Source organism: Arvicanthis niloticus, chromosome 24 (assembly GCF_011762505.2).
Source record: "Arvicanthis niloticus isolate mArvNil1 chromosome 24, mArvNil1.pat.X, whole genome shotgun sequence".
NCBI classification, from domain to species: domain Eukaryota; kingdom Metazoa; phylum Chordata; class Mammalia; order Rodentia; family Muridae; genus Arvicanthis; species Arvicanthis niloticus.
Genome location: NC_133432.1, coordinates 30087424 through 30112872, shown reverse-complemented (window position 1 = coordinate 30112872; position 25449 = coordinate 30087424). Strand labels below are relative to the sequence as shown.

Below are 25449 nucleotides of genomic sequence, written 5' to 3'. Positions count from 1 at the left end.
AAACAAGTAAGTAGATAAAACCAAATGCGTTTTGGGCCAGCCTAGGCTACATGAGACCATGGTTTAAAACAAAAGAAGCACATCATTCTGTATGCTAACTAAAAGGGATTTAAAAAAAATCAAATTCTATTCGTCATGATGACTGTGACCTGGCAAGACCTCCCTTGAGGGAATCAGTCTGGGGACTGGGAGGGGGTTGAGTGGGAGGGGACAATATTCACAAGGGGTGGGAGTCCTGCTCCCAAGCACACAGGATTAAGTATTGGGAACACTGAACAGTGAGCTCCATTTAGTGTCCTTCCCCCCAGGACCGCATGGCTTTAGGTCCTGAGGTCCCCATTGACTTGGGGTGCAGCTCCAGCCCAGTGTGGCCAGTGTGGCCAGTGTGTTAGATGCCACTCTCTGGAAGGTGGGGACACCACCATTAGGTCCCCAGCAGAGGCTGGGCCCTCAGCAGGTACTCAGCTAAAGTCTGGAGTGAATAAGCATATTTATGGGCCTGCTGATCTGGACAAAGAGAAGGAAAAAGCAGAGACAGAGGAGGCCCTCTGGGAGGCAGGTCAAGGCTGGCTAAGCTGGGAGGAACTTGGGTGCAGCTCCCAAGCTGACCAGCTTTTTCAGAAGTGCATCTCAGCTTCCTCTGGCCAGGGGTATTTATCACCAGACTTAGGCTACAGTCCCCCCCAGGCGGTCCCAACTCTTTTGCCTTCCTCTCTCTTGGCCTCTATAGATCACCTAGGTGCCCATCCCTCTGGCAGGAGCTCCAGACAAATGGCTCAGTACAGGGTGAGGAGAGGCAAAAGAACAGGACACTTAGGGCAGAGGCTGTAGGCCCAACTGCCCCAGCCCCACCTGCGAGAAACTGCAAGAAACCCAAGCCTGAGTTGGCTGTTCAGTCTCCAGTTGGGAGGCTACATAGTTGCTGTCAAGGCTGCATCAGGGTAGTTCTGCTTGGTCCATGCAGTCCTTTTTAGCCATTCCTCCTGTCACTGACAGTCTGGCCATCCTTGGCTGGCAGACAACTCCCCTGACCTTTGTACATCTTTGTCCAGTGGTCTTCCACATCTGCACCCACATGTCCCCTTTGAATGAGGCCGCCAGCCATATTCTGCCCCAGTTAACTGTGGTGACACCTGCAAAGACCCTGTTTCCAAAAAAAAAGGCCACATCTGCAGTCACCTGGGTTAGGTGCCCCAATATGTCTTTTGGAGGGTGTAATTTATCTCATGGCATTCAACAACTGTTCTGTCTCTGCTGTGGGGTTGCTCTGTAGTTCTGGGGTTCCACACTGACTTGGAGACTTTGAGTTCCTGGACTATCTCTTCCCTGAGGCTCCACAGCCAGCCTTCTCACCACTGAATCTTGTCCCACAAAAAATCTCCCTCCCCACCAGAGAGGGTGTCCACACTCAGATGCCTGCCATGGGGCCTTGCATCCAGCATCCTGGCCTGGCCTTCATCTCCTTCAGAAGCCTCAGTTTTCCTATCCCGGCCCAAGATTTGGGTTCCGTCCAACTGCCCTTCTCCCTGGCTAGGCCACAGAGTCTCTCTGTCCAGTAGCTACTGTCCCTTGTGGGACTTTGATGGCAAGGCCTTCATCATACTGACTGTCCTACCATGTGTAGCTGAGGGAAGTTATAGCTCCCAGAAGCACCTGAGCCACAGGCTCTATTACCACGACACCAATCACTCATATCCAATAAGAGTATCTACAAAGCATATGTGTTAAAGTGTCCCTACCATTCCAACATCTGGAGGGCTGGAGGTTTGAGGCCAGACTAGGGTACCTATCTCAGATTGGGGTACCCTGTCTCAGCTGGGCAGTGGTGGCACACACCTTTAATCCCAGTACTTAGGATGAAAGGTAGGCGGATCTCTGAGTTCAAGGCCATCCTGAGCCTGGTCTCAGAGTGAGTTCCAGGAAAGGTAGGGCTACACAGAGAAACCCTGTCTTGAAAAACCAATCAACCAACCAAATAAATAAATAAATAAATAAATAAATAAATAAATAAGAAAGAAACCAAACCACCAGGACTGGCGAGATGCCTCAGCCACTCTTGCAGAGGATCTGGTTTCAGTTTCCAGCACCCATATGGGAGCTCCTATTCAATTCCAGTTGCAGGGCATATGATGCCCTCTTCTGGTATCTGCAGGCACCAGGTGTGCATGTAGTACATGTCTATACATGTAGACAAAATCCTCTCATACACATAAAGATTTTTAAATCTTAAGAAAAAAAAAAATCAAACCGAGAAGCTGGAAAGATGGCTGTCAGTAAAGTTCCTCTTGGGCTCTCATGAAGACCTGAGCATGGACCCTCAACACTCGTAAAAACTTGGGTGGTAGAAGCATGTGTCTATAACTCCAACACCGGGAAGATAGAGCTAGGAGGATCCCTGGGGCTCGCTGGCCAACTTGCCTGGCTGACTTGGTGAGCTCCAGGTTCTGTGAGAGACCCTGTCCCCCCAAATAAGGAACAAAGTAATAGAGGAAGCTACCCAACATCAGCCTCTGGCTTCCACATACATGAGCACATGCACACACGTGCACATGTATGCATGCATGCAGCGCTCACACACAACAAATCAAACAAGCAGCAGATGTTTCACCATCCTCACACTTTCTACATGGCCCATATCAGTTCTTGCTTTGTGATCTTAGAAATCCCGTCAGGGAAACATCAGCTTACGATAACGAGAAAAGAAACTGCCGGGAGACAGGGCTTGCTTCTGTCTTCCTCAGAAAGGATACAGCTGCCAGCACCACTGGGTTGCACGATGGGACTTCTGGGTCCTTGCATAATTCCTTACACCCGGGGTGGCAGTCTCCTGGGCACTCAGGGTTTCAGGGCACAAGTGGCCAGTGGAGAAGGGAGGCAGGGGGCTGTCACTGGTGCTTAGACTACTAGGCTGGAGTGGCCACCCTGAGTTTTCCCCAGCTGCAGAGCCTCTGGCGGCAGCTGCTTGTGTAAATCCCTGCACTCACAGGATACTGCAGGAGGCACTCAGCCCTGTCTGAGACACTTCCTACCCAGTGTGACCATATGTTCTATGGAGGCAGATGCCTGGCCTGGTTAGATGTCCAACCCAGGTCTGGGAAGTGCTAGGGAATTGGGGCTGGGGACTGCAGCGTAGGCTTGGACAGCAGAGCAGAGGGCCGGAAGGGCAGAGCAGAAGAAAGCTCAGATGGGCAAATCATCTTTGCTGGCAGGCAGCATGAGCATGAGACGACGGCAGGGTGCAGGTTCAGGCCCCCTTTGAGTTGTCCTTGACAGGCCTTGGTGTGGCCCCAGCAAAGAGCTCCCTCACTGACCACAGCTAGTGGAGACTTGCTAGGATCTCCAGCAGGCCTGTGACCTTCTAGTCTTGTTGTCCAAGAAGCCACCGAAGCTTTTGACCCAGAAGCTAATATCTAGGGTCTGCTCACTCCATAAGCATTAGTCTCTGGTCCTCTCTCTCTCTCTTGCCTCCTTAGTTCACGGATGTAGAGCGACTTTCCCCAGGGAATGCACACATGCGCATGAACACACACACACACACACACACACACACACACACACACACACACTTTAAAAAAAAATTTATTTTGTTCTTACTCTATGCACATTGGTATGATTTTGCCTGCATGTATATCTGTGTGAGGTTGTCAGATCTTGGAGTTACAGACAGTTGTGAGCTGCCAAGTGGGTGCTGGGAATTGAACTAGGGTCTTCTGGAAGAGCAGTCTGTACTCTTTAACTGCTGAGCCACCTCTCCAGCCCCCTCCCCCCGACACACACACTTGTGCACACACACATATCTGCCCTAGAGGAGTGGGGTGCTGAGCTAGATCAAAGAAATGAGTCTCCTCAAGCATAGTTCGGTGAACCAGTTAGTTTATTAGGGTCAGTCACAGAAGCACAGGCCACTCACTGGCATCTGCTTCACCCAAACCCTCCATACCCCAGGATGGGTGCTAACACACACAGAGCTGCGTAGATAGAGTCCCCTCCCAAGCCAACCTCCCACCTAGCACCCCAAGACATGAGTCACTGGGGCAAAAGGGGGCAGTGGTTAGAGCCTTGTGGAAAGGCCAAGGAGTGTTACCAGTCAGCCTGGTCCAGGGGATCTCAGCTTCTCTGCATCAAGACAATGGTGGTGGTGCCACATCCAGGAGACTGCCACCAGGCAGCAGACGATTCTCCCTCTGTCTAGAGACCTCACTTGCTGCCTACCTGCAAATGTTTCAAGGCGTCCAGAGTTTGAGTTTGTCTCCTGAGTTTGCTGTCACTCTCGTCCCATCATGCATACATGGGATCTTGTGTGTCTCAGTTTCCCTGACTATAAAATGGGGATGGAATGAAAAAGCATAGGTGACATTCCATGTTTGTTATTTGAGCACTGAAGAGACTGTGGCAGGAGGATTGCTGCAAGTCTGAGGCCAGCTTCTCTCAAAGGCCTGGGACAGAGCTGCTACCATTAGTCTATTTTTGTCTTGATTCTGGTTTTTTTTTTTTGTTGTTGTTGTTGTTTTAAGATTTTTTTGTTTGTTTATTTGTTTGTTTTTAAAGACTGGGTCTTGGGCTAGAGAGATGGCTCAGTGGTTGGGAGCACTGACTGCTCTTCCAGAGGTCCTGAGTTCAATTCCCAGCAACCACATGGTGGTTCACAACCATCTTTAATGGGATCCGATGCCCTCTTCCGATGTCTGAAGACAGCTACAGTGTACTCATATAAATAAAATAAATAAATCTTAAAAAAAAAAAAAGACTGTTGTCTTAGTCAGGGTTTCTATTCCTGCACAAACGTCATGACCAAGAAGCAAGTTGGGGAGGAAAGGGTTTATTCAGCTTACACTTCCACATTGCTGTTCATCACCAAAGGAAGTCAGGACTGGAACTCAAGCAGGTCAGGAAGCAGGAGCTGATGCAGAGGCCACGGAGGGATGTTACTTACTGGCTTGCTTCCCCTGGCTTGTTCAGCTTGCTTTCTTATAGAACCCAGGACCACCAGCCCAGGGATGGCACCACCCACAAGGGGCTCTCCCACCCTTGATCACTAATTGAGAAAATGCCTTACAGCTGGATCTCATGGAGGCATTTCCTCAAGGGAGGCTCCTTTCTCTGTGATAACTCCAGCTTGTGTCAAGTTGACACACAAAACCAGTCCGTACAACTGGGTCTCCTATAGCCCAGGCTGGTCTCCTCAAACTATACGTGTAGGTGAGGATGACGTTGAACTGCCGATCCTCCTGCCTTGACCCTGTGCACTGAGATTAGAGGCATCCATCAGTACTCCTAGGTTCTGTGGTGCGGAGGACACAATCCGGGCAGGGCTCTGTTAATGTTAGGTAAGCTCTCTACCCATTGAGCCACGCCCCCAGCCCCCATCAGTCTGTCTTTTGTAATTCACACTCTCCAAGCTCCTGCTGTGTGCCAGGTCTGGAGCCTGGCAGAAGGCCCAGAGGTGGAAATGCCACCTGTCCCTACCCAGGCTCCAGTGGGCTTCAGGAGAAAGACATTAGATCCGATAAACAGTAAGCCTACAGTGCCACCGGCCCCATGACCTCTTAAATGTGCATTGTGGGCAGGCTGCGTGTTCTGCCTCTGGATCCCAAGGCAAGTTCTGCAATGGCGTGATAGCCAGATCAGGAGGGTTAGGTGCCCCTGGCAAGCTATATAGCAGCCTCAGCAGAGGGCCACTATGTGAGGTCGGCCAGGATTGCAAATGTTCATGACATCAAGTTAGACACTCAGAAAGACATTGTGCAGTAGAGCGTCATGATAGAAATATGTGGTGGCACAAAACGGACCCCCTCCTCCCCAGGAAGCAAGAGAAAGCACGAGGAAGAGGGTAGGGTCCCAATGACCCAACTTCTTCCCAATAGCCCTGACCACACACAGTAGCACCACCCTGGGGACTGTGCCCTTAACACTGGGACATTTGAGGGGCAGGGAACACTCCATGGCCAAATCATAGGGCAACCAGCACCCTGGCTGTGGTATAGATATTAGCAGGAGCAGGGACTGGAGATTGGGTGTCCAAAGACGGCTGGAAGGCACAGAGGGTCCCCAGACTCTCAGGAGGCTTTGGAGAAGGCTTTCATTCCACTGGCTTCTAAACGGCTACTATTGCGTTTATAATGGAGAAAATGAAATTTGAAAAGAAATGCCAGGGCCAGCAAAGAAGCAGACACCCGGCTCTGAAAGGGAGCTTGCTAGAGATCAGGAGGGGTGTGGCCAGCTCCTGTCCTATCTCTTGGAGATGAGAGTATAGGACTTGGACACGTGTGAGGGTGGAGCCCTCCGATCCTTTGAGCACTGGAATTTGCCATTCGTAGGTAGGGCTAGCCTGAGTTGCCCACGTCCTCAGCTTCAACCCAACAAGCACGCTTACGTGTGGGGTGGCCCATCCTTCCGCAGCGCCGGTTCCCTGCGACCCCGCCCCAGGTGGACCGGGTGAGGCCGGGCTCTCCAAGAGGCCGCTCCCTGACCGCGCCGCTGGGGGCCGCCCGCGGGCCGCGCCGTCCCGGGCACGCCGTGCGTTGCTCCCCGGTCCCCGCGCGCGCAGCTCCGCTCAGGGCGGCCCTGCGCGGCGACACGATCGGGGCCGGCGCGCGGGCTGAGCGGCGGCGATGGCGCAAGGCGGGCGGCGGGCGCGCGGCGCGGGGCCCTAGCGGGGCGGGCGTGCTCGGGACGGCGCGGTGGCCGCGCAGCCATGGCCGGGGAGCGGCGCCGGGCGCTGCTGGAGCTGTTGACGCGGCCGGGGAACGCGCGCTGCGCTGACTGCGGAGCCCCGGGTAGGTGCGGGACGGGCGGAGGCGCGGGGTGCGGCCGGGTGGACAGGACTGCGTGGGGGCGCGGGGGATGGGGACGCACGCGCTGGGTCCTGGCTGGGTTGGGGCGCCGCCCCGGTGCACCTGCTGGCGTCAGGGACTGGCAGTGGCGGGGCACAGCATCCGGAGGGCACCTCGCGGGCTTCGCACGACCTGTGCCGCTGCCTCCCCTCCCCCGCCGGCTGCGTGTCACGCTGTCACTCGCAGCCGCCTCCCCTCCCCAGCCTTGCGAAACCTTGGCGTCTCGGGGTATTAAAAAAAAAAAAAAAAAAAAAAAAAAAAAAAAAAAAAAAAAAAAAAAAAAAAAAGAGGAAATCATCAGGGGCAGTTGGCTTGCAGGGATAGCGGCCAGTGAGCCCAGGGTGTCTGCCAGGGAGTATGGGGTCCACCTGGTTCCTAGCTACCTGGAGATGACGTCATGGCATCCCTGCCTGGGGCCACTGTCTTGAACAGACTCAAGGCTGGGGGGAGGATGCAGAGTCTTGGGTGGCCCCTGTGAGGACAGGCTGACCATGTGCCTTTGAATTCCTATACCTAGCTTCTCTGGGACCAGGACAGTGGGGGACAGGTGGGAGCCACAGACACATCTGCCAGATATCTTGCAGACTTGGTCCCTTGGTTGCCTCTTATTTGGAAGGATTTGTAGGGGCCAGAACTCAGGGGCTCAGGATCGGCTATGAAGAAAGGGCTGAGTTCTCCGACCAGCTGACAGGCTTCTGGAGCTGGCTCTCCTAGGTTGATCCTATCTGGGAATGCAGGTGGGGACAGGCCTGCAAGACATTTCAGGGATATAAAGGGTCCCTAGCATGAGCCCCTCAGAACATACCAGGTATCAGTTCCTTGGGGACATAGCTCTACCTCCCTGAGATGCAGGCGGAGAGCCTGCAGCCTGTAAATAGGACCTCCTCCCCATATCTCCCCCACATCCCCGCCTCTGGGCTGAAGAGTGCCCGCCTGAGACTGAGAATCTGCTGGTCAGTTGTAAGTGCATGCCACCCCAGGGGCCCTGGTGTCCCCAAGAGGAGACATTGACCAAGCTTCAGTGGGAAGCCGGGCAAGATGAAGTAGTCCTTTCCTGGTCTCTTGAGGCACCGCAGGGCCCTGCCGGTGGTGCAGTGGGGTGGTGTCTCCCTGGTGCTATGTGGTACTGTTGCCAGCTGGCCTGGCTCAGTGGACTCTCCCCACCTCCTTCTCTCAGACCTGCTTTTCAACTTGTTTAGGAAAGCTGGCTGTGCCGGAGTCCCTGGTAAGGAAGGCTGAGGGGTTGCCCAGCTTCCAAGCCTGACTTGGGGTGGTGAACCCCAGGAGAGGGGCTGAACTGTCCCCATATTCCTTGGCCACCCAGACCAGGAACAGTTTCTGCTTTCTAGGCTCCCCTAGACCTCCTGGCCTGGCAGGAGGAAGAAGGGGCTTCTGGAGCCCTCAGTGGGAGCCACCCTACACCGTTCACCTGGGTAGTATCCTAACAGCCGGTTAGCCAGTCCCAAGCCACTGGCTGCCACAGCCCTTGCTGGCTGTAAGCCAAGCCACCCATTTTCAGACTTGGCTTATAATAACAGCTTGCTTTCCCCCTCCCCCACCTGGGGACAAAGTATAAGGCTTGTTTCCATTTTATGATCAGGGAAACTGAGGCCTCAACATCTTGAACTCTTGGGTGTTCACAAGGCTGACTGGGTTTCCTGATGCTCACTCTGCCCCCCCCCCCACTGTCTATGCAAACCTCCCATCTTTGCCTAGCTCCTGGGCTCAGCCATGTGCCTACCTCATGACTCCTATGGCATGCCCACACAGGCCCCCTGATGCTTAGTAGGTAATTGGGTCTTTCTGTGTTCTGTGATGCTGTTCTGGAGTCTCCTGTCTTGTGGTGGCCTTGTTGAGGGGGAGACATGTGTGTTTCACGTTGTCCCCTGGATTGGCTTATGGGTGTTCTTGACCACTCCAGTGGGATCAAGGGTACCTGGGGAATAGTGACATCTTCCTGGACAGTAGGACATCGTAGCAGGCCCAGGTCACCTCTGGCCATCAGGCCTAGGGGCTCTGGGGCAGCGTTGAGCAGTTCTTACCCAGCCGTGGGAAGCAGCACCCAGTGAATCTCACTTCAGTCTATACCTGGGGTCCATCCACCACCCACCACAGATATTTTCTCAGCCCAGGTATAGTGGGCTATTGGCATGGCCCTTTCCCCTGAAGGCTCCACTGGAGTCTTCATCCTGTCAAGTGTTGTGTATAGCTCGCCCTCAGCTATCGTGGGATGCTGACAGGGCATAGCTCATTCTCTTTCAAGACTCCATTGGCATCTCTGTCCTGCCAAAGGCTGTAGGAGAGGGAGGGTACATCTTCCAAGCTGTCCATGAAGGTGGCAGATTTTCTCTGCAAGCATCTGGCCATTGGATGACCTGGAAGGTTTTACAGTCACTCATTCTTGCTTTGATGCTGCTTAAACCTGCACTACCAGGAGTGAGGGAGAGAGGAAGGAAGTGCTTGCTTCTAACTAGGTAGGTCTGGAGCTGCAGTTTGACACTGCCCCTGGGGCTGTCAATCCAAGCTTCTTTAGGTCCCAGACACAGGCTAGGTGGGAATGACCCTAGGGCCAGCAAGGAGTAGACTCAGAGCATGGGTTCCTCATCACACTTGGAGGCTTTCAGGTGCTCAGAAATGGTTTCTGGTCCAGCCCTCAGCACAAAAGGTTCCCAGAATCAGGTTCAGGTTAGGAGAGGGTCCCTGTGTGTGTGTTTTAGAGAAGGGTTATCCAGGGCTAACATGTGGTCTGGCAGACCACCCTGTGTCTAAAGCAGTGGTCCAAGGGTTCTTTCTCCCCCACCTTACCTGTAGTGTTGCAGATAGAACTCAAGGCCCTCGCTATACTAGGCAGGAAGGAGCTCTACCATCGTACCATGCCTTTAGCTCCTCATTGGGTCTAGGCAGGGGCTCTACCACTGAGCCACACCCCAGCCCCTCACTGGGGGATTCTAGGCAGGGGCTCTACCACTGAGCCACACCCCAGCCCCTCACTGGAGGATTCTAGGCAGGGGCTCTACCACTGAGCCACACCCCAGCTCCTCACTGGGGGATTCTAGGCAGGGGCTCTACCACTGAGCCACACCCCAGCCCCTCCCTGGGGGATTCTAGGCAGGGGCTCTACCACTGAGCCACACCCCAGCCCCTCACTGGGGGATTCTAGGCAGGGGCTCTACCACTGAACCACACCCCAGCCCCTCCCTGGGGGATTCTAGGCAGGGGCTCTACCACTGAGCCACACCCCAGCCCCTCACTGGGGGATTCTAGGCAGAGGCTCTACCACTGAGACACACCCAACCCCTCACCTTCTAGGCAAGGGATCTATCACTAACTTACTTTTTTTTTTTTTTTGGTTTTTCGAGACAGGGTTTCTCTGTGTAGTCCTGGCTGTCCTGGAACTCACTCTGTAGACCAGGCTGGCCTCGAACTCAGAAATCCACCTGCCTCTGCCTCCCAAGTGCTGGGATTAAAGGCATGTGCCACCACCGCCCGGCACTAACTTACATTTTTTTGTTTTTGTTTTTGTTTTTGTTTTTTGAGACAGGGTTTCTCTGTGTAGTCCTGGCTGTCCTGGAACTCACTCTGTAGACCAGGCTAGCCTCACTAACTTACATTTTTAACTGTTTCTTTAAACTTTTTGTTTTGAGACTGTCCTGTCCTGGGTTGCCAGGACAAATTTGCTTTCTAGCCTAGCTGCCCAGGCTTGAATTTGCAATCTTTCTGGCTCATTTTCCCAAGTAGGTGGGATTATAGGCATGTACCACCAGGCCTACTTGGTGTGTGTGTGTGTGTGTGTGTGTGTGTGTGTGTGTGTTTGGCTAAATATATATGTATGTATATGTACATACATACTATTCTATTTTTTAGTAACATTTATTTTTATTTTATGAGCATGTGTGTCTGTATCTGATCCCCTGGAACTGGAGTTTACAGTTATAAGCTTCCAGCTAGGTGCTGGGAATTGAACCCAGATCCACTGGAAGAGCAGCTGGTGTTCTTAAATGCTGAGCCGTCTCTCCAGCCACCATCCTACTTTTATCATGCAGTTTGGAGTCATGAAGCATATTTAAAATTTTGTGCAGCTGTCACCAGAATCCACTACCAAGACACTCTCTTCTTTCTCAGCTGAACCCCTTTTATATTCTAAGCGCTATCTGTCCCCCCATTTCCCTGTTCCCCAGACCTTCCATTCTGCTTGGTTTCCCAAGGAATCTGACCCCACAGGAGCCTTCTCGGAGTAGAGTCACACCACATTTGTCTGGTTGGGGTCTGGCTTGATTCACTTGCTCTGTGATGGCAAAACTCACCTGTGTTGGAGCAGATGTCAGAATGTTCGCTTGTTTAGAGCAGAGTAGTATTCTACACTGTGGTGTCCATATTGTGGTTGTCCATTCACCTGTCTGGGACAGCATTCGTTGCTAAAGCTCCAGGGTCCCTGAGTAGGACAGTGCTGGGGGCCAGTCTGAACCGGTGGTTCTCAACCTGTGAGTCCCGACCCCTTTGTGGGTTGCATATCAGATGTTTACATTACAATTCATAAGTGTAGCAAAATTATAATTGTAAAGTAGCAATGGAATAATTTTATGGGTGGGGGTGGTCACCACAGCATGAGAATCATGACAATTTAGGACTTAAACAGTGTACCCCAGCCCTCCGTCCCTGAAGTAAACTGTTGTCTGGGGTTTCCCCACAGTGGACCCCTTGGGTTGCTGGGCCAGCCACAAGACCCACAGGCTTCTCTCTGCATGCAGGCATCATGACCCCGCCCATGTGACACTGCCTCAAATCCTGACCCTTAGACTACTGACAACTTTAGATTTAGTGTCATTTGGCAAATTCTTTCTTGGCACCAGGCAGGAAGGTCATCCAAGGGTGGCCGAGGGTGGCCTGGTGCACCGTGGCTTGAAGGTCTGAGAAGTGTGGCTATGGGGGTGGGAGCCATGTGCTGCTCACACAGGAGAGGGAGCTGAGTCTTTCTGGGATGGAGCCTTTGATCAGTTCCCCCCAATCCCGCCTGCAGCTCCATGCACATGTGCAATGCCTGGGCTGGCGAGACTGAGGCAGGCAGGGACTTCACACAGAAGCTGGCAGAAGGTGCTGTGGGTGGAATTGGCAGCAGGAGCTTTATAGTGGTGGAAGGCTACTGCCACATAGTTGGTAGGGAGTAGGGGGAGACAACACCCTGATATTACCCAATAGAAGCTAGGGAGGAACACTGCCACTGGGCTAGCTGGTGGAGGGTCCTGATCTGGTTCAGAGAGAGAGAAGAACAAGAAAAAGGCAAGTTAGGTGCATAGAAGGCTCTGGAACAACACGGCAGAGATGTAGGATGGTCTAAATTTAACAGCCAGTTGCATTGCATTTTTTATAAGTCTTAGATTTATTTCGTGTGTGTGCGCATGGGTGTGCATCTCACAGCTTACTTGTGGAGGTCAGAGGACAATTTGCAAGAGCTGGTCATCTGTTTTCTACCTTGTGGGTCACAGGGATCAAGTTCAGATCAAGTTTGTCAGTAGATGCCCTTACCTTGGGGCCAGCTCACCCGCCTTGCATTTATTTATTCATAGACAAGGTCTCATGTAGCTCAGGCTGGCTTGGAACTCACTATGTGGCTAAGGATGGTCTTGAACTTCTCACCCTCCTATCTGCACCTCTCTCCTGAGTGCTTGGATTACAGGCGTGCATCCTTGTTTTATGCGGTGCATGTTAGGCAAGCCCTTGACTAACTGAGCTATGGCCTCAGGCCCATTTTTTTTTAGACAGGGTCTCACTCTGAACCCCGACTGGCCTGCAGCTTGCCATGCTTCCTCTCTAGTCTTCTGAGTGTTGGGCTGACAGGCCTGCACCACCATGCCCAGCTATTAAGGATGGTCTTTGAAGGGTTCCCCCATTGAGCACTAATTCGTGGTTCCGGGAGCACCCTACCTATTGGGAGGACCATAGAGGTGCTCCCAGGGGTGTTGGCTCAAGCATTGCCACAGTTGCAGAGGACCCCAGGGGCTTGAACTTGGGATCAGGAACTGACGCTCACAGGGAGGGCACAGATTACAAGAGAGATGGATAGGGCACAAACTGACCCAGAGTCCCTGCTATGTGGTTTGTAGCTGGTGCCAGAGGCCAATAACCCTAAATATTTGAGAAGTTGAGGATCAGAAATTCAACCCTAAGCAGCAAGGCTACAGAACAAGCTCATGGCTAACCTAAACAACTCAGTGAGATTGTTTCCAAATAAGTAAAAAGAGGTCTAGACTTTAGCCATGAGCTCTACTCTGTATTCAGGACTCTGTGAACCAGAGAAGCCAGAAGGCCAGTCAGTGTATGTGCTCTAAGAACCACTGCAGGGCTTGTCTTTATCTGCAGCAGAGCAAGCCATGAAGCACAGCAGGTAAGAAGTGCCCCAGCTTTTGAATGTGTAGAGGGTCACCTGCTGATGTTACGGACAGGATGCATCCAAGAATCCAGGTGTGGTGGCATATGTCTGCATCCCAGCACTCAGGGTGCTGTGAGGCAGAAGGATTGCTATGAGTTTGAGGCCAGTGTGAGTTACAAGGTGAGACCTCATCTCAAAACGAAAAACCAGCTGGGCGTAGTGGCTCAGGCCTTTAGTCTCAGCACTCGGGAGGCAGAGGCAGGTGGATCCCTGTGAGTTCGAGGCCAGCCTGAATGAGTTCCAGGACAGCTGGAGCTACAAAGTGAGATCTTATCTTGAGAAACAAAACAAGACAAAAATAAATAGGTAAATAAATAAATAACCCCCTTCCCAAATCAATAAATAATCTTAGAGTGGCTGGGCTGGGTGGTATTGGAGGGCAGAACTGCGACTCAGAACATGGGGTGGGTGCTGGGATATGTGGGTGGGGTTAGGTGTGCCTCTGAGTAGAGGCAGAACTGGGTGCATCAGCAAGTAAATGCTTCTTTCTCCCTTTTAAAAACCCTCCCAGTGCAATCCGCATGTGGTAAAATTAACCTACACAAAGACACAGTGGCGTCTAAAACCTAGTCTCTAAAGCGTCATCACTTCTAGCTAGTTCTTAAAATAGGTTTCGAGACCATGAGTCCTGCTGAGGTGCAGAGCGCGGGGAGCCCGAGCACCTGTGGCAGTGGGGACCAGAAGAAGGGGTCGCTGACCCAAAGGAGTGTCAGGGTAGGGACTGCAGGGAGGGGGGCATGATGCCCTCATCTGAATGGGAGAGGAGACATGGGTGGGGGGTGGGGGTGGGGGTGAAGGGGTGGGGGTGAGAGCGGAAGGGGGGGTGTTCCACTTGTGGGTCGGAGCCTCACCTAGAGGAAAGCCTGAGGTCCTCCAGCATCTAGGGGCCCTGTCTGAGTGCAAACTCTATAGCCTTGCTGTGGGAATCTGCAGCATTTAGAGGCAGCCATCTCTCTCCTGATGCTGTCATTCCAGTGGGGTCGGAAATGGGACCTCCATGCAGGTGGATTGCTGGGGGCAGCTATGTGTATCTGCCACTCCAGAGAACCTTGTATTCTATTTCTCCTGAAGGTCTCCTACCCTCTAGCTTGAAGCTGCCCACCTGCCTCCAGCCTGGGTAGCAAACAGGCCAGGATCTCAGCTATGCATCAGCCTTTGGACGAGCAAAGGTCTCTAAAGCTGAGCCACGGGGCTCTGCCAGAGCCGCATTCCATTGATAGGGTCCACTGCTCCACTCCTCCCTGTGCCTAGGCCTTGGCCAAGGGGGACACACCTGCCCCACCTGGCTCAGCCCCAGAACACGCCTGACCTGCTCAGGTGCCTGAGAGCTGTTCCCGGAAGCACCGAGGGTCTGAGTCACCTTGAAAGGACCAGGAGAGGCAGGGCAGGTGGAGGAGGGTGTGTGGCCTTGGGCATTCGGAGTGGTTGACCCAGCTGGAGTGAGGACTGAGCAACCAGGGTGTTGGTGGGTGCTAAGGACTTAGCCCCTCATCTGTGATCTCTGGATCACATCCCTGGACACTCTTAACCTAGGCCACTTTATGGCCTCTCTGGGGATGACATGGGCCCTAGAACAGTCTCCAAGCTAACAGGCAGAGGATTCTAGGATCTTGGGCAGCTAAGACATGGCCCAGATAGCAGCAATGAGTCTCAGTAAGCAGGTGGTTGCTAGCCCCTGTGGGGAAAATACATCAGGATGGAGCCAGGGTACGAGAGGGGCCTGGCCAGCTCTCCTGGAACCTAGCCAGTTTGGGTCTGTGTGCAGGTTTTGTGTTTGTTTTAAAATTTATTTATTTTATTCATATGAATATACTATAGCTGTCTTCAGACACACCAGAAGAGGACATTGGATCCCATGGTTCTGAGCCACCATGTGGTTGCTGGGAATTGAACTCAGGACCCCTGGAAGAGCAGTCAGTGCTCTTAACCACTGAGCCATCTGTCTAGCCCCTGTGTGCAGGTTTTAACTTGACCTCTCTTCTACTCTCAGGGCCACCCTGGCCTGGAAGGCTGTGGCACCCATCCAGGATCTCTGAGCCTTTTGTTCTGGTGGGCACAGAGATGTCAGGTAGTGAGTAACTAAGGCACCAGATAGTTGGGACATGGTTAGTTGAGAGTTGACATGGTAAACACATTCATTTGTCCAGGAGCCACCCTGTGGTTCTGTTGTGTTCAAAACTGGGCTGGGTGCTATCTGGCTGGAGTCCACTTCTGTATTGGTGGCTTCCAGGGCTGTGCTCTCCAGGGTCACCCACAATGGTGTCAGGACCTTTTAAAATCATAGCCTCAGGCTGGGGAGGTAGCTGGATGAATAAGAGTGCTTGCTGCTTAAGCACAAGGATCTGGGTTCAAATCCCCAGCACCCGTGTACAAAGCTGAGCATGGCTCTGTGTACTTGTGACCCCAGTTTGGTATGTGTGAATGGGGTCCAGAAACAGGAGAAACTCTGGGGTTTGTTGGTTACAGTCTTAGCTCTAGTTTCAGTGAGAGATCCTGTCTTCAGGGAATAAGGTAGAGAGCCTCAATCAAGACCCTCAATGTCCTATACACACACACACCACACACAGACACACATACACACACCATACACAGACATGCATACACCATACACAGACACACACAGAGACATGCATACACCATACACAGACACACACACAGACACACACCATACACAGACACACACACACACTATACACAGACATACATACACCATACACAGACACATATACACACACCATACACAGACACACCATACACAGACATGCATACACCATACACACACACACACACACATACATACACCATACACAGACACACAATACACTGTACACACACACCATACACAGACACATATACACCATCCACAGACATACACACACCATACACAGACACACCATACACTGTACACACACACCATACACAGACACATATACACCATCCACAGACATACACACACCATACACAAACACACAGACACAAACACCATACATAGACACACATACACACACACCATACACAGACACACATACACAAATACCATACACAGACACACATACACCGTACACACACACACACCATACACAGACACACATACACGGTACATAGACACACCATACACACATACACAGACCATACACAGACATACATACACCGTACACAGACACACATACAATAGACACACACAGAGAGATACATACACCACACACACACACACACAGATACCATCAGATACAGAGAGACACAATGCAGACAGACAGACAGACACACACACACACACACACACACACACACACACACACACTCTTACAAGCCAGGTGAAATCTCACCATTAAGGAGGCAAGAGCATTGTGAGTTCAAGTCCAGCTTGGGCTACATAGTGGGACCTGACCCTGTCTCAAAGCTAACAAAACAATTAGAGCTTCAGTTGGAGCGCTTCCAAGGCTGGGACAAGGCCCTGTGGTGGCTTTGCAGGGCTTGGACAGAGCCAGGGACTGCCAGCCTGGGAGATGCTTTAGCCTTTCACAGCAGTTTGTAAGGCAAAACAAGGCTGGCACAGAGCGTAGGGCAGGCCAACTGTGTGCTGGAGACAGGAACTCACCTTAATGACCTCGCTGACCTGGCTGGCTCCAGGCCAAACTTTACCTACCAGGTTTCCCTTGGGTGGGATCGCCGCAAGTTCTACATACACTACAAGGTCTGTGCTGAGGGGATTTCAGAATGGGGTGAGGCAGGAGGCCACACCTGCTGCCCTGGGCTTGGCTGAGTTCTGTCCTTTGCCACTGCACCCCACACCTCCTAACCAGCACCCCCCATCTCCACGGCTAGAACTCAGGTTCTTCTTCCAGGAAGGCCTCCTGGCTTCCTTCCCATGCTTGCCTCCCACAACTGGCTCCTGGCCATACCACAGCTACCTGTCTGTGACCTCTCCTTCATGTAAATAAATGTAGTTTTCTGGGATTGGGGCCTGTCTGGGCTCAGGGTTTTCCAGCAGGGACCCCGAGTGTGACTCTAAGTCCTGGCACCAAGTGACATTGGGGAGCCGCTCTTCCTTCAACCTTCTTTCTCCCACTTCCCACCAGATTCCAGAGAGCCAGCAGGTCAGGGTAGGTTAGTACTACCACCTGTGGGGACTGGAGAGAGACTGGTGTTTTTGTATTAGGTTAGGCCCTGTCTGCCAGAGGCATAGGGCTTGCCTGAGGGGACATAGTTAGTCTGGAGTTCCAGTTGAGCCTGGCCTGCAGCCAGTCATGGGCCCTGTGACCTTCCATTCCAAGCTTGGGGTTTCAGATACACCAAGGGGTCCTGGCTAGACTCTTCAAGGTGACAAGAATTCAGAGGTTTGGTGTCACCCATCTCTCTGCTATCGGCTCTTGTCAGAACCGAAACAGAAGTTCTGCCTCTAGACCAGGTGCTGGTGGCCTTTATAGGCCCCTGTGAGGTCATGAATTGAGAGGAAATCTTTCCAGGTAACCAGGCCAAAGGACTCAGGGAACTGCTTCTACCCCAGGGTCTCAGTCCTCTTTCCCCCGTTCCTATAGGACCAGCCGCAGGTACCAGGAAGTTGACCCAAGGGCAGAGTTGGGTCCTGGAAGACATTTTCTTAGTGTTCAATTTCCAGATCTACCACAGTGTGACCCTAGGCAGGTATCTGACCTTATCTGAGTTGTATTCGCCTTATTCCATAAATTAATTGAACCAAGAACTGGATTTCATTTTAAGGCTACGATGGATCTGGGGAGAAGGTTCTGTTGGTGAAGTGCTTGCTGTCCAGGCAGGAAGACCTGACTTCAGATCCCAGAACCCAAGTCAAATAGCAGGTCTGGGTCTCAGTCTTGCTGGCCAGCTAGCTGGATTGGTGGGCTCCGCATTCAGTGAGAGACACTGTCTCCATATGGCGGAGTGATTGAGTAAGACACCTGCCATCAACTTTTGGCCTCTACATGTACGAACATGTACACAGGCATGTACCATACACACATGCACAAACTCGTACACAGGTATATACCATACACACATCTACACACATGCTCACACACATGAGTGCACACGGAGATGGAGTGAGGCCATGTGGTTCTGTGTTGGACTGCAGTGATTATCCATCTTACGTGGTGGAGGAGGGGCTGAGGGGCAGGCTGAGGAGGAGGGTGTCGGCTCTAAAAGTCTCTCAGATGCTATATTGGAGCAGCCTGGGTCTCCAGGCAAGAGGCACATGACCTACTGGTCACACCAGTAATGCTTCTTCCAAGAAATCCCAAGCTATAGCTTGACCCCAGGGCCAGCATCTGGATAAGCTGGCTGCCCTGGGCTGGTGGTGAGGAATGAGGGAGGCTGTGTGTTCCTGCAGCTCCCATGGGGGGCCCTTGCGGAGACGGAACACACCGCAGCGAATTCGTCCTGTCCAGCTGGAGGAAGTGACTACGGCCACAGTTCAGCTGCCGATCATTTTTATGACCTTAGGACACCCTCAGGGGCTGGGGAGGTGACTCAGTTAGCTAAGCCCACGAGGTGCAAGCATGCAGACCTGATTTGGGTCCCCAGAACCCATATATAAAAAAAAAACCAGGAGTGAGCCAGGTGATGGCGGAGCACGCCTTTAATCCCAGCACTCAGAAGGCAGAGGCAAGTGGATCTTTGTGAGTTTGAGGCCAGTCCAGTCTATACAGTGAGTTCCAGGACAGCAAAGGCTACACAGAGAAACCCTGTCTTGAGAAATCAGCGGGAGAAAGAAAAAAAAAAAGCCAGGAGTGGTTGTGTGTTCTTGTGATTCCAGCACTGGGGAGGGGGAGACAGGAGAATTCCCTTGACCTCCCTGGCCAGCCAGCCTAGCTGATTACAGATCAAGTGAGAAACTCTGTCTTTTAAAAAAAAAATTCCGGCTGGGAAGTGATGGTGTGTGTGCCTTTAATTCCAGAACTTTGGAGGCAGAGGCAGGTGGACCTCTGTGAGCTGAATTTCAGGACAGCCAGGGCCAGAGAAACCCTGTCTCTAAGCCAAAAATAAAATAAAATAAAAAATAAAGAGTGGAAGAAGTTAGATGTGGTGGCACACACCGTTAATCCCAGCACTTAGGAGGCAGAGGCACTCTGAGTTTGAGACCAGCCTGGACTACATAGTGTGACCCTGGCTCAAAAGCCAAAACCAAGATAGATGGGGCCTGAGGATGACTCCTTGGGTTGTCCTCTGGCCTCCACACACACATGTGAACATGCAGACAGACAGACACACACACAGACACATACAAAAACAGACACACACACAGACACACACAGAGACACATACACACAGACACACATAGACACACACAGACACACAAACACACAGACACACACATAGATACACACAGACACACAAACACACACACAGAGACACACACACACAGACACACACACAGACACATACACACAGACACACACACAGACACACACAGACACACACACAGACACACACAGACACACACAGACACACACACAGACACACACACAGACACACAGACACACACACAGACACACAGACACACACACAGACACATACACACACACAGCAACATGCTTCGGGCACTTTGTGACTGAGGGGACTTCCTGTAGCTCCTAGAACCCCTTTAGCCAAGCGTCTGCCACTTTGCCTATTTTCGGTCTCCGTTCTTTGCTGTGTCTCCGAGCTCCAGCCAGGCTTTCATGGATCGATCTCCCATGGGTGTGGCTGCTCTTTCACCTTTCCTTCTCTTGACGGGAGTTTTCAAAGAGCCAGTTTTCATTTCATCAAGAGACCATATTTCCCCCTTCCCCAAGTCTGCTGTTTAATGTGCCTTTTGTTGTTATATTGAGACTGAACTTTAATTACAACATTTCTCCCCCTGCCCCTTTCCTCACTTTAATCCCAGCACTCAGGAGGCAGAGGCAGGTGGATCTCTGTGAGTTTGAGGCCAGCCTGGTCCACAGATTGAGTTTTAGGACAGCCAGGGCTGCACAGAGAAACCCTGTCTCGAAAAACAAAGAAAACGAAACAACCCCATATTTTTCTAAACCAAAGTTACAGAGACTTTCCCCTCCCCCAACCCCACTTTCTCTAGGCTGAGTTCAGTGGGCTTTCAGGAATGCATGAGGACCTGAGTTCAAATTCCCAGCACCAATGTAAAGAACCAGGTGTGCCCCATGCATGTCTGTCCCCCTGCCACTGAGATGGTGGTAGGGGGAGACAGGAGGATCCCTGGGGCTTGCTGGCTGCCAGCCGAGCTCCGGGTTCAGTGAGAGACCCTATGTCAAGAGAATAAGGGATAAAGTGACTGAGAGAGGACCCGATGTCATGCTCTGGCCTTCTCACAGGGGCAAATGCATTTGTGCACGCACCGAGACACACACGGGCTCAGCAAACAGCTCTTTGACTAACCCAGAGCCACAGTCTTGCTCTTGCTCTAGATGAACTATGATGTCACCCTCCGTGCTGTGACACATTTGTGGTGATTTCTCCAGAGTGACACCACAGCAAAGGATTTTGCAGGTGCCTTCTCATCCTAGCTGCCTCACGGGAAGATTCTACCTTCTTGGCTGAATAATTGATCCTATCTCGGTTGGTTCTCAGATGCCACCGAAGGACAGGCTTGCGTTGGGATCCCCCTCTGTTTATCTCTTTCTATCGCCAGTGCCACACTGTTCTGAGGATTGTAATTCAGTAATAAGTTCTGAAAACAAAACGGTGTTGGGTTCTGTCTTGGTGTCTTTTCTAGGTTGCTCTGATGATTTGACACTATTTATTTATTTATTTGCAGTATGGAGGCATATGTATGGGGTGTGTTTATGTGTGTGAATGAGGATGTGAACACACCCTAGCGTGCATGTGGAGGTCAGGGGACAGCCTCTGGTGTCACCCCTCATCTTTGCCCTTGTTTGTGGCAGGTCTCTTTGCTATTTGTCTGCACATTAGGCCCCTGGCCCATATGCTTCAAAGGTGTTCTCCTGGCTCTGTGCCTCATGTCCCCCACAGGAGCATGGGGATCACAGATGCTCACATTATGCAAATGGCTTTTCTGTGCGTCCCGAGGACCCACATTCAGGTTCTCCATCCTTCCACTGCAAGCGTTTGAACCCCTGAGCCAGGCCTCAGCCCTGAGTCTCTGCCTTTTGAGCTCACACATGAATCCTAGGCCCTTCTGAAGTTTTACTTCATTAGGGTTCCCTTTGGAAATATGGTGGGGATTACAGTGAGACCATAGATTAATTTGCCAAGTGTTTATGGGTTGATAGTCTTGCCTTTTCTAACGCAGATAAGGCTTCTTCCCACACTACAGATCTTTAATTTCTGTGCAACGGGTTTCATGCTTTTCTATATACTGTCTTTCACATCTGTTGTCATAGTTATCCTTAAGTCTTTCATGTTTTTATATACTTAAATAGTTTTGTTGTTATTTTGAGACAGAGATCCGCCTCTGCCTCTGCCTCTGCCTCCTCTGCCTCTGCCTCTGCCTCTGCCTCTGCCTCTGCCTCTGCCTCTGCCTCTGCCTCTGCCTCTGCCTCTGCCTCTGCCTCTGCCTCTGCCTCTGCCTCTGCCTCTGCCTCTGCCTCTGCCTCTGCCTCTGCCTCTGCCTCTGCCTCTGCCTCTGCCTCTGCCTCTGCCTCTGCCTCTGCCTCTGCCTCTGCCTCTGCCTCTGCCTCTGCCTCTGCCAGATTAAAAGTGTATACCACAACAGCTGACAAAATGGCATTTAAGAAATATTAATTTTATTTTTATGTATGTGAATGGCTGTTTGCCTGTGTGTATGTATGGGCACTAGGGTGCTGCCTTTTTTTGTCAAATGCTATTTCTGCATCAAGGTGATTCAGTGGTGTTTCTCTTTCTTGATTTTTTTAAAATTTTGTTTTGTTTTGGTTTTGGTTTTTGAGACAGAGTTTCTCTTCATAGCCCTGGCTGTCCTGGAACTTGCTCCATAGACCAGGCTGGCCTCAAACTCAGATTCACCTATCTCTTCTTCCCAAGTGCTGGGATTAAAGGCGTGTGCCACCACTGCCAGGCTACCCTGCTTGATTTTCAAGTGTTAAACCAGCTTTGAATTCCTGGTGGAAGCCTCTGTTGTTTATGGATTGTAATTCAATAATATACTCTGTTTACATTATCATTGGTTGCTGTCTTAGTCAGGTATTTGTGTGGCCGTGACCAAATGCTCAAGAAAAGCATCTTAAAGCATCAAAGCTCTGGGATTCAGACATGTCTGTCCATCATGCTGGGGAGAAAGTGGAGGAGCAGAACAGCTCACATCATGATGGGCAGGAAACAGCGGAAAGAGGTGGATATTAGAAGGAGCTAGGGTGAGATATGTCCCCAAGGCCACACCCTGAGTCACCTGCTTCATCTAACCAAGACTCTATTTCCTGCTCTCTGCCACCTCCCAATAATGGTGTTATGAAAGGATCAAGGAATTAATCATCACTTGCTTGGATCAGAACTCTCGAGATCCTAACAGTGATAACACAGGCAAACAGACAAAAGTGGGCTTTGCTAGTAACAAACTCAAGTTGAAAATCAAAATTAACTACCACCAGTATACGCAGGCGTGAGGACCTGAGTCTGAATCCCCAGCATCCATGTGCACGTCTGGTGCATTAATGAAACAGAACTCCACCCTCCAGCCTTGAGGTGCCCACTCTTGCTACCCCTGGCCCCTGAGTGGGCCAGAAGCCCAGCTATGAATCAGTACTTAGCGGGGAAAAGGACTCTAGAGCCATAGTCTATCAACGGGATTCACCGTTCCCTCCTTCCAGAGATAGGTATATCCCCAGAACTGGATGGCCAGGCAGTCTAACTGAAATAGCCAGCTCTAGATGACACATCCTGTGTCAAAAGACCAACCAAGGGAGTCACTGATCTCAGCCTCTTGCTTCCTCATGTGCATGCGCAGGCAAGGACAAGCACACACATGTGAAAATGACATATATCGGTAATTTCAAGTATGGCCACCATAGATATAAGCGTCTCTTCATGGGCATGCCTGTCTCTCTTAGGTGAGACTCTAGTAGGGAAATGGCCGGGTTTGTACAGGAGATGTACATTCAGCTGTATCAGAAGTTGCTGGCGAATCTAGTGGTGCATGCCTGTAATTACAGTTTTTGGGGAGAATCAGGAGTTCAAGGCCAGCCTCAGCTACATAGCAACTTTGAGGTCAGCCTGAGTTATATGAGGCCTGTCAAAAAAAAGAAAAGAAAAGAAAAGCCGGGTGGTGGTGGCGCACGCCTTTAATCCCAGCACTTGGGAGGCAGAGGCAGGCGGATTTCTGAGTTCGAGGCCAGCCTGGCCTACAGAGTGAGTTCCAGGATAGCCAGGACTACACAGAGAAACCCTGTCTCGAAAAAACAAAACAAAACAAAAACAAAAAGAAAAGAAAAGAAAAGAAAAGAAAAAATAGAAAGAAGAAAAGAAATGCCAAACTGATTTCAAGGCAACTAGCAAATTTATATTCCTCTCCTCAACACATAAGTATCCCAGATGGTCTGCATCCTTGTCAACTCTTGGCTACATCAGTCTTTTAAATAATTAGACATCCTGGCTTGGCAGGATGACTCAACGGAGAAAGTCATTTGTTGCCAAACCTGATGATTTGAGTTTAATTTCCCAGGGCCCACACTGTGGGAGGAGAGAATTGACCACCCACAGAGTTGTCCTCTGACCTCCACCCCATGACACACACACACACACACTCACGTGCATTCACATAAATATACACAAAAACAAATAAGCGAAAGCTGGAGAGCGAGCTCAGTAATTACTAGCACTGCTGCTCTTCTGGAGGACCCAGATTTGAATCCCAGGACTCACACAGCAGCTCACAACCATCTATAACTCCAGTTCCAGGATCTGATATCCTTTTCTAGCCTCCTTGGGTACCAGGCACACACGTAGTACACACACATGCAGGCAAAACACTCATACTCAGAAGGTTATTAAAATTAAAAAATAAATAAATATAATTAAAAACCATTTTTTTAGAGATTCTTAACTGGTGCAGGATGGTGCAGGCCTGTAATCTCAGCAACTTGGGAGGCTGAAGGAAGAGAGTCAAACGTTCAGGGTCTTCCTGGGTTACTGAATGAGTTCAAGTCCATCCTCAGTATCTCACTGAGAATTTGTTTCAAAATAAAAAGTAAAGAGAGCTGGTAGTGTGGCTCAGTGGTAGAGCCCCTGCCTAGAATCCCCCAGTGAGGGGCTGGGGCGTGGCTCAGTGGTAGAGCCCCTGCCTAGAATCCCCCAGGGAGGGGCTGGGGGCGTGGCTCAGTGGTAGAGCCCCTGCCTAGAATCCCCCAGGGAGGGGCTGGGGGCGTGGCTCAGTGGTAGAACACCTGCCTAGAATCCCCCAGTGAGGGGCTGGGGGTGTGGCTCAGTGGTAGAGTCCCTGCCTAGAATCCCCCAGTGAGGAGCTGGGGTGTGGCTCAGTGGTAGAGCACCTGCCTAGAATCCCCCAGTGAGGGGCTGGGATGTGGCTCAGTGGTAGATCCCCTGCCTAGAATCCCCCAGTGAGGAGCTGGGGTGTGGCTCAGTGGTAGAGTCCCTGCCTAGAATCCCCCAGTGAGGAGCTGGGGTGTGGCTCAGTGGTAGAGCACCTGCCTAGAATCCCCCAGTGAGGGGCTGGGATGTGGCTCAGTGGTAGATCCCCTGCCTAGAATCCCCCAGTGAGGGGCTGGGGGTGTGGCTTAGTGGTAGAGCACCTGCCTAGAATCCCCAGTGAGGGGCTGGAGTTGTGGCTCAGTGGTAGATCCCCTGCCTAGAATCCCCCAGTGAGGGGCTGGAGTTGTGGCTCAGTGGTAGAACACCTGCCTAGAATTTCCTAGTGCAGTGGTTTTCAACCTTCTTAATGCTGTGACCCTTTAATATAGTTCCTCATGTTGTAGTGACCCCCACCCAACTATAAAATTATTTCACTGCTACTTCAAAATTTCGTTGTAATTTTGCTATGGTTATAAATAGTAAATATCTGATACATAGGATTTCTGATATGTGACTGCTGACATATCAGTCATGGTTCACAGGTTGAGCACTTCTGCTCTAGTGAGTGGCTAGGGTGTGGCTCAGTGGTAGATCTTGCCCAGTGTGCTCAATGCCCTCAGTCCCACCCCCACCCCATGCCATGGCCTTCTACTGGGATCTATGTCTGCCCGCCTGATCTCAGACTGCACTTTCCTCATGGGCATGCTCTGGAGTCCTAGC

At 51.4% G+C, this 25449-nt stretch overlaps 1 protein-coding gene across 1 annotated transcript in view; it reads left to right on the top strand.

Annotated features, from left to right (window-relative positions):
* The first annotated feature begins 6600 nt into the window (after positions 1-6600).
* Positions 6601-25449, top strand: part of Adap1 (ArfGAP with dual PH domains 1) — a 54649-nt gene continuing 35800 nt past the window's right edge. The window contains exon 1 of the mRNA XM_076923456.1: positions 6601-6776. Coding sequence (XP_076779571.1) covers positions 6695-6776 — 82 coding nt within the window. The 5' untranslated portion in view covers positions 6601-6694. The remainder of the gene's footprint in view (positions 6777-25449) is intronic.